General features: G+C 38.4%; 1 protein-coding gene across 3 annotated transcripts in view; it reads right to left on the reverse strand.

Moving 5' to 3' along the window:
- Positions 1-5194: 5194 nt before the first annotated feature.
- Positions 5195-13177, reverse strand: part of FBXO25 (F-box protein 25) — a 36079-nt gene continuing 28096 nt past the window's right edge. For 2 of the 3 annotated variants that reach the window (XM_068404281.1, XM_068404289.1), the window contains exons 9-11: positions 12964-13107; positions 9168-9194; positions 5195-6364 (exon numbers count right to left, since the gene is read on the reverse strand). In XM_068404281.1, the coding sequence (XP_068260382.1) occupies positions 6275-6364; positions 9168-9194; positions 12964-13107 (261 nt within the window). In that variant the 3' untranslated portion in view covers positions 5195-6274. The remainder of the gene's footprint in view (positions 6365-9167; positions 9195-12963; positions 13108-13177) is intronic. The other variant, XM_068404299.1, reaches the window with a different exon arrangement.

Genomic DNA, 13177 nt, shown 5'->3' on the forward strand with positions numbered 1-13177 from the left:
AAAAAATTTTATTCCTACAAGTTACATTCTTAGGGGAAAAAAACCTGTATCGAGATGCCTCTGACTATACCCAGGTGGGTCAGGTGCATGTCTGGACAGGTGAAGGGGAGTGGAGTGACCTGCATTTCCACACCCTGGGTAGACAAGGACCCTGCCAAATTTTGAGCATTGTTCCCACAGCCCGAGTGAATTCGGCCTGGCATCTGTCTCAATTTCCACAACTTTTTGAAACGCTTGGTAATGTATATGGATGTCAGATGACAAAACTGTAGTCATGTCTCTGTACAGTCTGAAAAGAACATGAATGTACGTGTTACGTAGCTGTTTCTTGCATATCTAAACTGTTCTTACTGATGTTTTCTTTTTCCCCCGAGTGCCTGCTAGTTGGTTTCTGATGTATCATCTGGGAAATGAAACCAGCACCATGAAGAAGAATAATTTCCCAAAAGGCTTAGTCACTGGTGATAGTTTGAAAAGGTGTATATCATTAGATGTCTGTCTCTCAAAAATTTCTTGTAGTGTGACTGCTTTGTACCATACAAGAGAGGGAATTGGACAGGTAGGCAAAGAATCCAGTTTGGAGATTGAAAGGAGAGAGTTGCATTTATTGTAAGTGCAACCAGTATAATAGCAGAAGAAAATGCTTCTTCTATAGTTACAAAGTAATAAAGAGTAGGAAAACAATCAGAAAATAGGGATGTAAATAATAGGAAATTAAATGGAATATATAATAGTAAACAAAATGTAAGGAGAAGATGGTTTTTCATATGATATTTACCAATTCTTATCACAGGTACTGATGAAGAAATACCTGCTCTGTATCTGAAAAGAAAATTTTCCTATTCTGTGTTTAGTATTTGCCAAAAGATGCAAGAAAGCCACTATATTCTTTTCAAGTCCATAATGATCTGGTAAAAGCTTGTCTGGCACTTAGATTTTTGTGCTCTTGAGATCCAAATAACACTAGTGAAAGCTTAATAACACATTTTGAACTCTGACTTTACTCTTGGAAAAGAAAAAGCGTTACTCTCTGCAGAGAAAAACGCACAGCTGTATTTTGTAAGACTAATTTGTCCACTACTGAAAATAATCACGTGATATTTTGCTTTCTAGTTGCTCTAACCCCTTCTACTGACAAGACTAACTGAACAGTTGGGTTTAAATATTTTTTCAGAGAATTGGCTGGTTTTAATTATTTCAAGTTGTACAGCCAAACAGCTCAGATTTGATACAGAACCATTCCTTGAAGTTAGCAATGCCTTCTGGCCTTTCTTATCTTGTACCTCTTTCCTTGAAACCCCCAAATGCTGTTGTCTTGACCATCTTTGTCCAGGAGTCTTGCGATTCTCCACAAGATTATGCTGCTGATGTTGGAGAGACAGAGAAAGTACTGTGGTGCATGTGTTTGTGCTGGAGAACGGAAGGGAGACTCATGTATTCAGAGTCCAAGTACTGTACTTGGTATATTATTATTTTCTTGCTGCTAAAGCTTTCTTATGTGCAAGATAATGAATATTAATTATTCTTTGCTTTGTTTTATTTTTGTACTTGTCCCCTGTTCGGGTTTTTTTTTTGGGTCACATATGCAAAGATATCCTCTCTGATTACATAAAGACCTAATCCTTGCTGTTCCTGTCATGACGGACACCCCCTCTCAGGCAGACTTGCCTTCAGTTTAATGCCTGTAAACAGTTTATCGTTTGAACATTTGGACAGAAACTTGGCAACCAACATTTGACAGGACAAACAAAGGAAAACAAGTCAAGCATCATTTCCCATTAGGAAGTAAACTATTGTTTGATAGGATGGAGCACAAGATTCCCAGAAGTCGTACTACAGATACACTAATGCTGCACATAGGGTTATTTTGAAAACTGGAGACTTAATGAAATATATACTAACTCTTTTTTTCGTTTTATAAACTCACACGTCTCCTGAAGCACGTTAGCCGGTCTGCATAGTGTGGCTGTTACGCTGCTGCCTGCAAGAGAGCATGTGTGCGTTGAACCTAACGGTTGTGGCCAGCGTGGATGGCCTGTTGGCAGTTTAAGCCACAGTGGAAGATCTGAGCTCCTGACCTGTGTGGTGAGAACTGGCTGCACTGGGGAGAGGGGGAAGGTTTTCAAGACAAGTGAAGGAGCAGATATTCTGGCATCGAGGAATGAAGCACAGTATAAAGAGAAGGAAGAAGTCCAGAACATCTGAGAATGTTCCTAGCTGGGTTAGTATTAATATTTACTATTAGGCTAGGGATTTAGTGTTAAGAGCATCAGCACTAACACACAGCTAGTCCTCTTGCCGAGTGTTTCTTCTTTGTTATCCTATTCAAGAACAGGATTTTTGGCTGTGATGAGCAATTAGAAAGAATGTCCTATGGGCACAGGTACAAAATGAAGGTTTTTGGATGCCTTTAACTTTGGTGCCCTGTAACTCACAGCAAGCACTTCTCCAGTTCTGTTCCATACTACTATGCCTATTCATTAGACTTAATTGATCAAAAATGTCAAAGGTGAGTGCAGGTGGTAAAAGACTGTACCTTTAAATGTAGGATCAGTAGAAGGCATATGGTCAGCTTGCAGCAAGAACTTAAGTGGTGGTGGGATTAAACTATTGAAGTTTTAGCTGAACTAAACAGCTCCATCCAGCATGCTGCTTCTTCAAATGCTGTTACTTTCAGCCTCCTCCCCTTCTCTGCTCTCTTACCAGATTCCTGAATTCTCTTACCTGTCATGTCCTTGGGTGACATGAACTTTGCAGGAGCTGGGAATTATGTTTCTGGTCCAACTGTCTCTTTGAGACTGTACATGCTGCGGTATGTACGCTTGGTCGTGCCATGCCGCACAGCCAGGCAGCTGCTGCCCACGTTTGGCTGTGATGCTTTCACCCTTTCTTTTTCTTAGGTGAGTACCTGAACATCTATCTCCATGATTAAATACTGACTGAGGGCTAGAGAAAATTAATTATTATAGGGGAGTGGAGTAGGTTCAGCTGCAAAGACTGAGGAAGAATGGTTCTGTGAAAATTATCCCTAGCAATAACTCATTTGGTTGGATCAGCAACTTGAACTGACTGGCTGACTCTGCAACTCCATCCATGCCTGCCACAGCATGGGGGAGAGGAGGGTGAATGTGACATGGGACACAACACAATGTCAAATGTAGCTTTCGGGACAGTGAGTCCCTGGAATGAAGGTTCTAACTGTGAAGATTTGGGGTGAAATGGGACCTCTCATGGACTTTGAAAGCGGTGTGCTCTCCTCAGCCTTTCAAAGAAGAGTGCAGGTGACAAACTTCCAGAAGAAGATTCATATGGTTGCCTTTGGAGATAAGTCTTTCTCTGTCTCTGGTCAAAAGTTAAGCACCTGAGGCCGTTTGTAGTATGCTGCTTGACTTAAGTGTCCTGTTTCTAGCCGTTGCAGAGTGACTTCTTGGGCACTGAGCTTTCCCCATGTCTTCTGTGAGAAGCTACGATGTACTTGGTTTGTTACATTTGGGTTACAGAACTTCCAAGTATCAGGTGCTGAAGTATTGGTGAGTGATTTTGTGACCTTTTTGATGAAATCAGCTTCTGGTGCAATTGTCTGACTTTCAAGCCATGCGGCTTAAGAAATAGGTACGCTCTTTCTATATGTATGTATACATATATATGTATATATACATATATATATATGTACACATATTTACATATATATGTGTGTATATATATATGACAAGACTTTGAGGTTGAGAACAATAGCATAAATGCAAAATTAATAGATTTTGCCTCTTATTTATTGCCTCCTTTCTTTACAAGTATATGTCTTTAATGATTATTGGCTCAGAAATGCACTCATATGTAAGACTGAAGCTAATGCAACTCTGCGTATGACAGCCAGCACGCAGGAGGCCAAGAGTGGAGGTTTATGACATAACCCTTCTCAGGGGTTACAACACTTTAGGTTACAAGGGTAAGTGCTGCTATAAAAGGCAATGAGATTAATTCAGGTTGTCAGAACATGTTCTTTACTACAGGTGAGGTATTTATTAACAAGATCATTATCCTGAAGGTGAAGTCAGCATGATGGGTGAAGAGCTAGCCCAGCACAGTATCAAACCATTTTTTACAAGGGCATGTAGTGACAGGATGAGGGGCAATAGTTTTAAGCTGAAAGAGGGTAGATTTACATTAGATATGAGGAAGACATTCTTGACCATGAGGGTGGTGAAACACTGGACCAGGTTGTCCAGAGAAGCTGTGGATGCCCCCTCTCTGGCAGTGTTCAAGGCCAGGTTGGATGGAGCTTTGAGCAACCTCGTCTAGTGGAAAGGTGTCCCTGCCTGTGGCAGGAGGGTTGGAACTAGGTGATCTTTAAGGTCTCTTCCAACCCAAACCATTCTATGATATGCTGACTTCAGAACCTTTCTTTAAAGCTCTCAAAGAAAGCAGGTAGCATCCACAGAGATAGTTACAGGAAGTTTCATGAAGGGTAGCAAAACTGTAACCATGTTAAAAGGAGTGGTTAATGGATGCCAGCCATCACCAACCACTGTCAAGGTTACATAGGGTCATGTAGACAGGAAAGCAAGTCTGCACCCCTTACATTAGTTAAATAAATGGGATGCAAGTCATTGGTAAGGAAGAGCTGCTGGTTCCTTAACAAATCCACTGGCTAAAGCAGTGCTTGGGCTAGGAAAGCGAGGCTTGCAGCACCATTGTGAATGAACAGAAATACAAATGGATGTCACTGCCTCCACACCTGATCATCACCATAGCCACAGCAGACACCTTAACTGAGAGAATGAAAAAACCCAGTGTATTGAAAATTCCACCTATCAGCAAATTCAAGGGAGAAGGTTGGTATATCACTGAAATTTAAGTTAAAGGGAATAAAACTGTCTCCTAAGGAAATAAATATTCTCTTGTGCAGAGTTTATCACAAGATTTTAACAGTCCAGCTATCCCATTTAAAAAAGTGCTAATGCAACTAGTTAGTGAAAAGTAATGTCACCTGGACTGCTTCTAATGCATCTCATTCCATTACCAATTACTACAAGGAACAGGTTACAAAAAGATCTTATAAAATTCAAATGGATTCATATCTATGCACAAGAGATTTTAGGAATAATAGGTAAAACCATGATTTATTACACTGTACAAAACTAGATTCAGAACAAGCAAATGCAGAATATAGTACATGATTTATTTTTTCTGTACATTACATATTATTAAATTTCATTGACAAACCCATAACTTCCCTAATTTTTCCTTTACCTGCCTAAGCCAAGCAATTAATTTTGTTCTACACAATAGAAGAAAACAACTTCCTGGAGATTTTATCACCTGATTAACTTGGCAGAAGGTGCTTCAGCTCAGACTGACTTCTGTGTTTCCCATAGGTTGTAAAGACTTGTCAGGGTAGAACCTCTGTTGGTAGCATAGTGTCCTGCCACTGTACCAGGCTAGAAATAAGCAACTCCATTCTCATTAAAATTTCAATGTCTTCTTCTTAGAAGATGAATTAATGCAGTTGCATTTGTAGACATACCATAGACTGTATAAATGATGGCTGTAGCTACCATCAAAAAAATCGCTTTCCAGTAGCCCCAGATCTGTCTCTTGAGTTATGCAGGATGTGCTGAGATAGGTTATATGTTTAATAAAGTCCTTAAGAAAAATAAATATTTTTGCATAATGCATGTATGTACAAAGATTGGTCAATTTCCTTCATTCATAGCTTCAATGACAGATATAACCCCAGCTCTATTTTATTCACTACCTCACAGTGATTAATGCCACCTTGGTAACTGATGTATTAAGAGTCCAAGAAAATATTTGCCTATTCTTTATAATAGTGCAAATTATATGGCGGTGTTTTGAAAACAGTGGTTTAAAGAAAGAAGGATTAACAAAAAAAAACAACCCTCCTTTGGTCCCTGTAAGAGTAGTTTAACTCTTCCACAAAATTTTCAAAACTCCCCCACATAATTAACCAATTATTAAGGCGTCAAAATAGTGGAATTAAAGTTGAGATTAAAATGGTCTTTCTTGGACTTGAAAAGAAGTCCACTGCAGATTTCCCGATAAAGAAATGTTCTTAATGTTTCTCCTCAGCTCTTGTCTGCACAAAACCAATACACCAAATCAACCTGTCTGATAATCTTCCCCCATATCTTTTTTTTTTTTTTAAACAAGAACAAAACATTACACTTAAATATATTGCACAAAAAGCATAACGTATCCTGCCTGACTCTTCACAAAAATGGCCACAAACACAGGAGAACAGCTACTGAACATCTCAAAATTTGAAGAGATCAATGAAATGCTGAGGAGATACTGGCATGAGACAGGTGTTTGGATCACTGGCTGTGCAGGGGTGTCCTGTATCCTGCAAAATGAAGGTGGGAAAAAAATAAAAAGTAAGTTCTCTTTCCATACCCATAATCTCCCTCCACCCCCAATTAAAAAAAAATGCAAAAATTCACATACAGGCACATGCAACTACTTCCACTGTAAACAAACTGATAGGAACTTGCTCTTTTTAAGAATTCACCATATTTTTCTTTAACTGTTTTAGAGTAAGTTGTTAAGAAAATAGGCCTTTCCAGTTTGGCTGTGGTAGTGCACGGTAGCTTCAGATTTCAGAAAAAAAAAAAACCAACCCTTCTCCTCCTACCAAAACTAGAACCTGAATCAGAGCTCTTGAAAAAAGTTTCATATTGCTTACCCTTATAAAAAAATAATGGATAATTAAAAAAAAAAAAAAGGAACTGCTTTGCTGAACCTAAATTATCTGTTTAATAAAAATCCAAAATCAACTACTACACTTCAGGGGCGAAAATGAGCTCCTTGCTTTCAAAGTGAAGGGCAGCAGACACTTCCCCAAAAAATCTTGAACAGCATGTTTGAAGTCCCAGTCATAAAGGTTTTTCTACCTTCCTTCCCTTTCCTTTCCCCCCCAACATATTTTTCTCCTCTTTCACTCCTGCCTTTTCCCCACCTGCAAGCATTGCCTTAAAACAGAAGTTAGCACCCAGCCAAGTTAGGAATATAGAAGACAGACAGGATGGAAAGGCTTTGTCATTCCAAATTCACTAAGCCTGCAGTGCTTTCTTTAATATTACAGAAACTTAAAATAATCAGACAATTGTGCTGAGTTCAAGATTCAAATTCCTCTTCAAATGAAAAGTTCATTTTTGCACCTTATGAGAACCCTCTAAAGGAAGGAAATGCTAGAAGTGTGATGAGAAGAAGGTCCCAGACAGTTCAATGGAGAGGTTAAACACGTTGATCAATAATGTTGTAAAGCTCAGAAACTCTCCTCCCCATGTCTTAAGGAGCTTCTCTCCCTTTTCCACCAGTGTTGATGAATTCACCATGTGGGGCAAGAAAACTAGAGTAAATACATGGTAAGTAGATCACAGACCACTGCAGTCTTCATTACTTTTGTTTCCATACAAAATGAAGTTACATGCAGTTCAGTTAATAGAAGGAAAGAACCTCTAAGTGAGGTTTTCTTCTCACTTGGAAACTTAAATAAGGCAAGTGCTGTCAGAGATGCCACGTTCCCTTCCAAAGTCTGTGCAACACCAAAGTGCACTAGGTGAAACACATTCTAAATACTACTCAGCTTTTCCAATGAAAATTGTTATTCTATAGATACATTATCTGTGTTTGTCCATTAAGTCTATAGATGACTACATGAAAACATCACATGGTGTCACCTCCTCATACTCCCACTTTTTCATAATTGCTTTAATATCACCCAAGAACCAGTTGTTACTGGGAGAAACAAGCAAGCAAGCAAAAAAAAAAAAATAAATAGAACAGACAAGTGGATTAGACCCCAGGTAGAACTGCCTATTTGGGAAAGTTGCAGATGAGAACAAAAAGACTAAGACCAGAAGTGTTAAACCTAACACCTTCATCTTGAGAAGACATTTGCAAGGAACACATACACCACAGCAGAAAACGCTCTCAAAGGTAGTTGCTAACGAACTATCACCTTCTCTACCCAGCGCCATGTCAGTGTCATGTCATCGCTTTCCTAGTTTCCAGGAAAAAACACCATCAGAATTAGGATTCTGGGAAAGAAGTTAGCGTTTATCCTCTTTTAGTGCTTATTTACACTCTTAAATATTTTAGACAGACTTTGTAACATGCTATCTGCTTTGCTCCACACATCATCATAAAAACACTTTTGAAAGCTCTGCTCAGTCAGGAATTACAGGTCCAATAAAAATCTCAGTAAGATCAGTTCTTGTGGTTTTTAATTATTAAAAACAACAGAAACAGCAATTTTACAGTGAAAAAAGTGTTGAGGACTGAAAAGAAGGATCAAAACTTTCCTGTAATTATGAGTATTCTTCCTTCCAAGTAAAGTATATTTCCCTTGAAATTACGTTTAATAAATAGTGTTCAAATCATACTGATTTTCAATGTACCTACTTAAAGCTAAAACAGAATTCTTTTAAATTAACAAGAGAATTCACCAGGAGGAGTGTTTACTGGCAAATGTATGTTTTCCTCCTCAAATGTTATCATAACCGGAAATTAAGAAGCTCCCATAACAACTTTGGAGCTACAGTCCTTTTCTGTATAATTGTTTCCACCATTTCTTGGTTCAGAAAACAACATTATAATTGCCTCCCCCCAGTCTCCCAAGTCATGTGCAGCATGTTTTGGAAATTTCTTTTCAGAGAGACTCTTTTGTAAAAGTATGTGTGTCTACAGCATTCCAAGTGAAGTAAAATCAATTTTAGTACCTTTGCATTAAATAAAGCTGTCTGAGATTCATGTTATTGTGTTCAGATTTAAGTACTGAATTAAATACATCAGGGAGTGCAGAAACAGTTTCTAACATTGAGTGCAGAGAAACTTATTTCTTAGTGAATCTTGCCAGTCTCACTAGCACCATGCATCTATGTTCATCAGAAGTTGAATTATGGTCCCTAGTTTAGATGGCATTAACAGGGAATGTGGCAATAATAAAAACCAAGTCTGATTAAAAACTGAGATGGAAAGTCACCAATACCTTATCTAATAGGGAAACAAGAAACAAAGTATTCCTGCAGCTCAATTGATGTGGGGAAACAAAATCAAAACAAAGAGTATCAAACCCTTAGAAATGAACACACTTTGACATTACAGAACAGTCAGCAATGGGAACAGATGAGACACAGAGGAAATACCTTTAGTAACAAAGCAAGGTGGTAGTCCTTTGAGATCATGAAGAAGGAAGCAGGAAGGACAGCCGTAAAGTAAAAGAAGCAGAGTTAAGGTTTATTGAAGCTAAGGTTCATGTGCCATTTAGAAAAAGTGTCTTTATTCTTGTGGCAAATCACAAGCAGCTGGAACACCAGAACCAGCACAAGCCCCAAAAAGACTAAAACCAAGTGTGAAGCATATCACTTATGCAAAACAATTACACTATTTTACATAAAATATATATGGATACTGAAAGAAAAGGTATTTCAACTTCTATGGCCACCTCAGGGATAACTGAAATGTGCTACTGAGTTAGCTAAGAAATTAAAAGAATTGCCCATGATTGCAATGTTGCCTAGTGGAACAGAAGGAATAGTATGCGTAAAAAGCATTCAGAGGCATCAGTCAATAATTAGTTTGCCATTAGTTTTACGCTCTTAAAGACTTCTTAAAAGTAACACCAAGATTATTATAGCATACTGAAAAGGGAGACGTCATTTCCCTACTTGAACAGGTTTGCTAATTCAATTCAGTAGCCATCAGGCCCTTCTTTTGCAAGGCCTTCTTTAAAAGGACACAAAACGCAGGACTGAGAATTTCCTGTGTGTAGCCCTCATCAACTTCATAAACTGATGAGCAGAATTTTCATCACTAGCTAGGCCTGTGCTTTGAGGCTACTTCAGAACCTTGCTGCTCACTCTCAGTGTAAGTTTACCCACAACTAGTTCCTATAACTTATTTGTGTCAAGGCTGTCCCTTAGCTTAAATAATTTCCCTAAGTAGTCTCACAGTTATTCATCTCTTCTCTGCCTCTGAGAAAAGTTTATGGAGAGCTGTCACATTCCTTACTAGCTTTAACACAGCTAAGTTAAAAGAAATTAACTTCTGCTGGTCTTCTTTATGCCCTGATCACTTAAGCACTTTTTCCTCTGCAACTATTCCAATGTTTTGCTTTGTTCTTGAATAAGCGGAGAAAAAAACCCCAAAGGTGCAATACCAAGAAGTGTGCAGCTCATTGCCTAAAGTTCTTCTGGATGCCCTCGAAAGCAAAAGCTGCCCAATTTTGGAAGTGTACCATTAAAAGAAGAAACTAATTTTTTGCATATTATTAACTATTTGAAGAATCCAGTGCTTCCATTTGTTTCAAGATTCAAACCCTTGCTACTTTTCCTCTGTAAAGTAACTGATTTCTCTTTTAAAGTTGTTTTTTTTTTTTCTCTGTATGCCCAATGGAATTTGGCAGATTAAAAACTTCAGTTGAGAACGAAAATCTGTACATTATGGATACAATTATATGTCAACCACTCATATACATATTTAATTTAATAATCTGTCCAATCAAGTATGATACTGAAGCTTAAATGAATTGTCAAAGCCTGATAAAAGTTCTTTCTGATTAAGAAATATTTTTACCTAGCCCAGAATTTTTCTAGAATTAACAAAGTACCCCCTGTTCCCCTGGATTTCTCACCTCTCTTTAGAAAGCTGGGGAAATTATATAGATCCAAGTGCCTGAAAAAGCAGAACTATTTTTCCCCCCTGTATAACTCAGTGACTAGCACTACTGTACCCACATTGCCCTGTAAACAGAGGGGCTGTTTTCCAGACCAGTGATTAACCTCTTAGTGTCCCTGCCAATAAGGATGCCAGTTGTACAGAAATCAATTTGTTTAACAATCTATTTCAGCCTGATCAGTTACTTTAAGACAGGGACAAGGCTTAGATTCCAAGACCTAGAGAAGGAAAACTGTAATGAAAGCTTGTAGAATAATCAGGTTGGAAGGCACCTCAGGAGGTCTCTAGTTCATCCTTGTGCTCAAAGCAGGGTAAGCTATCAGATCAGACTCAGAGGTTGCTCAGAGCAGCCTGGCTCTGAGCTTTATCCAGTCAGGTCTTGAAAACAAAGGATGGAAACTGCACAACCTCTATGGTCAAAGCGTTCCCTTGCTTGGCTGTCCTCATGGCAGGCTCTTAGGTTCCTCTGAAGCAGTCTGCTCCAGCCTCTCCTCACAGGGCAAGTCCTCAGGCCTCCCTGATTATTTGGCCCTCACCTGAACTCCATCCAGTTTATCAGTATCTTTTTCATACTGCATCCCAGCTGGATGCAGGATTCCAGATGAGTGCCAAGTGAAAAGGGATAATAACTTTCCTCAACCTGCTAACTGTGCTCTTGTTAAAACAGCCAGTCCCAAACACCTGCTACAGAATTTTAGCGCAGAAGCATGCAATTAATCTATATCACACCCTCATTTTAAGCCCTGCCCAAATCTCCAGAATGAGGCAGTCAGCACTGGAATGGTGATCTAGGAGGTACTGCTCATCAAGCCAAACAAAGTACCTTTACAACTTACTGTGCTGTGTTTCACTGAAAATGTAAAACCACAAAATGGGTGCTATTATTCCAGTAGTAGACTGGAGTAGTCAAGGTAAGAAGACATCTGCCTGCACAGGTTCACTGCCTCTTACTGTCACACAATCACTGATGTTAAACATTTAATTCCAAACACATTTTAGTCATTCCTAATATTAAAGTGCTATACTTTCAATTATACCAAGATCAGAATGAGAGAAATTTACTGTAGAAAGCATCAACACTTTACACAAAGCCCAGGAATCCAAAGAAATCTGATACCAAAAATGCCCATCTGTGTGCATACTGTGTGCTTACCTTAAAAATTTCCACTTTCAAAGAGAAAACTTTACCCTACTACTGAGCAACACTATAAAGACTAATTCCACTGTAATGTCATTCTTGACACAGGTTCTTCAGCAAATGCCCAGGCTTTTCACAGCAGAAGCCAATTCTGACTACCTGCTTTCCTACTATTAATTTAGCAAAACATATTAGTACCTGAAAGGGCTCCTGTGATACCAAGGATACTCAGCTTTAAGATAACATCATTCAGTAACATGCTACTTTATGAAAGCTAGCTTTTCCTGTTGAACAGCCTAGTTTTTTCTATGGGAAATAAAAAAGCCTCACACTGACATGCAACTCCTCTTAATATTACAGAAAGACAACACAAGAGCAACTCATTTCTGTGAATCAGAACAAGTATTTTCCAAGATTTCTCAAGCATTTCATGCTTTTTGCTGTCTACTTAGCACTACCCATATCTGATCTTTGAGCTGAAAAATTAAAGAAGTCTCTCTAGCTAGAAGGCTAGATTATGGTGCAACACAAAGTAAAAGCAGGACTATGTGTTCACAAACGAGTTAAACAAGAAAATGCCCTACAGAAATTAAAATTATCCTGTAGGACAGAATAGGCTTCATAGCAAACATCAGAATCAACATAAAATGCATTTTGAATGAAGTTTCAAACACTCCAAGATTCACAAGGGACAGAAGCAAGACTAAAAGCACAATTTTACACCAATGTGGAAGGAATACTATAGTAGTAAGTTCTCATTAGAGACTTATTGATTGCCATGCCATCATTACAAAATGGACGTCATACAATGGCTAACTTCATACAAGTTCCTAACAACTTTGCCTGAGACTGAAGAGATACAAGACAGAGTGCAACTCTTTCCACATAGCACTTTTCCTTGCAATTCTAAGTATTGGGGTTATCAGATATCAAGAGATAAGGATGCTAGATAAAGAAAAACTTCAGAATTTAAGACTGATTTTATATATGATTTAAAAGTTAGATGTTAGTTGTTCAATCACATTTCACATGAGAAAGCTGACAAGATGATCTTAATATTTTTCCTTTCAGATGATCACCAGTAGCTGTTTGAACTTATTTCTGATTATCTGTTTCAAAGCTCTTACCTTCCAAAACAGAATACTACAGTGTCGACAGAAATGCAAGGTGTCCCCATACTGTTCCTTTATTGGGTAGTATTTCTGAAGTGCAAAGTACATCAGCTTCCAATCAATGTGACCTTTCTCTGATAGAATCAAATGCCTACAAAACTGGACATAAAATTAATATCTTGCTTTAAAATTGTTAAAGAACTGGTTGAATCAAGTAAAGGACTGGGGT

Source organism: Nyctibius grandis, chromosome 1 (genome assembly GCF_013368605.1).
Source record: "Nyctibius grandis isolate bNycGra1 chromosome 1, bNycGra1.pri, whole genome shotgun sequence".
Taxonomy (NCBI): domain Eukaryota; kingdom Metazoa; phylum Chordata; class Aves; order Nyctibiiformes; family Nyctibiidae; genus Nyctibius; species Nyctibius grandis.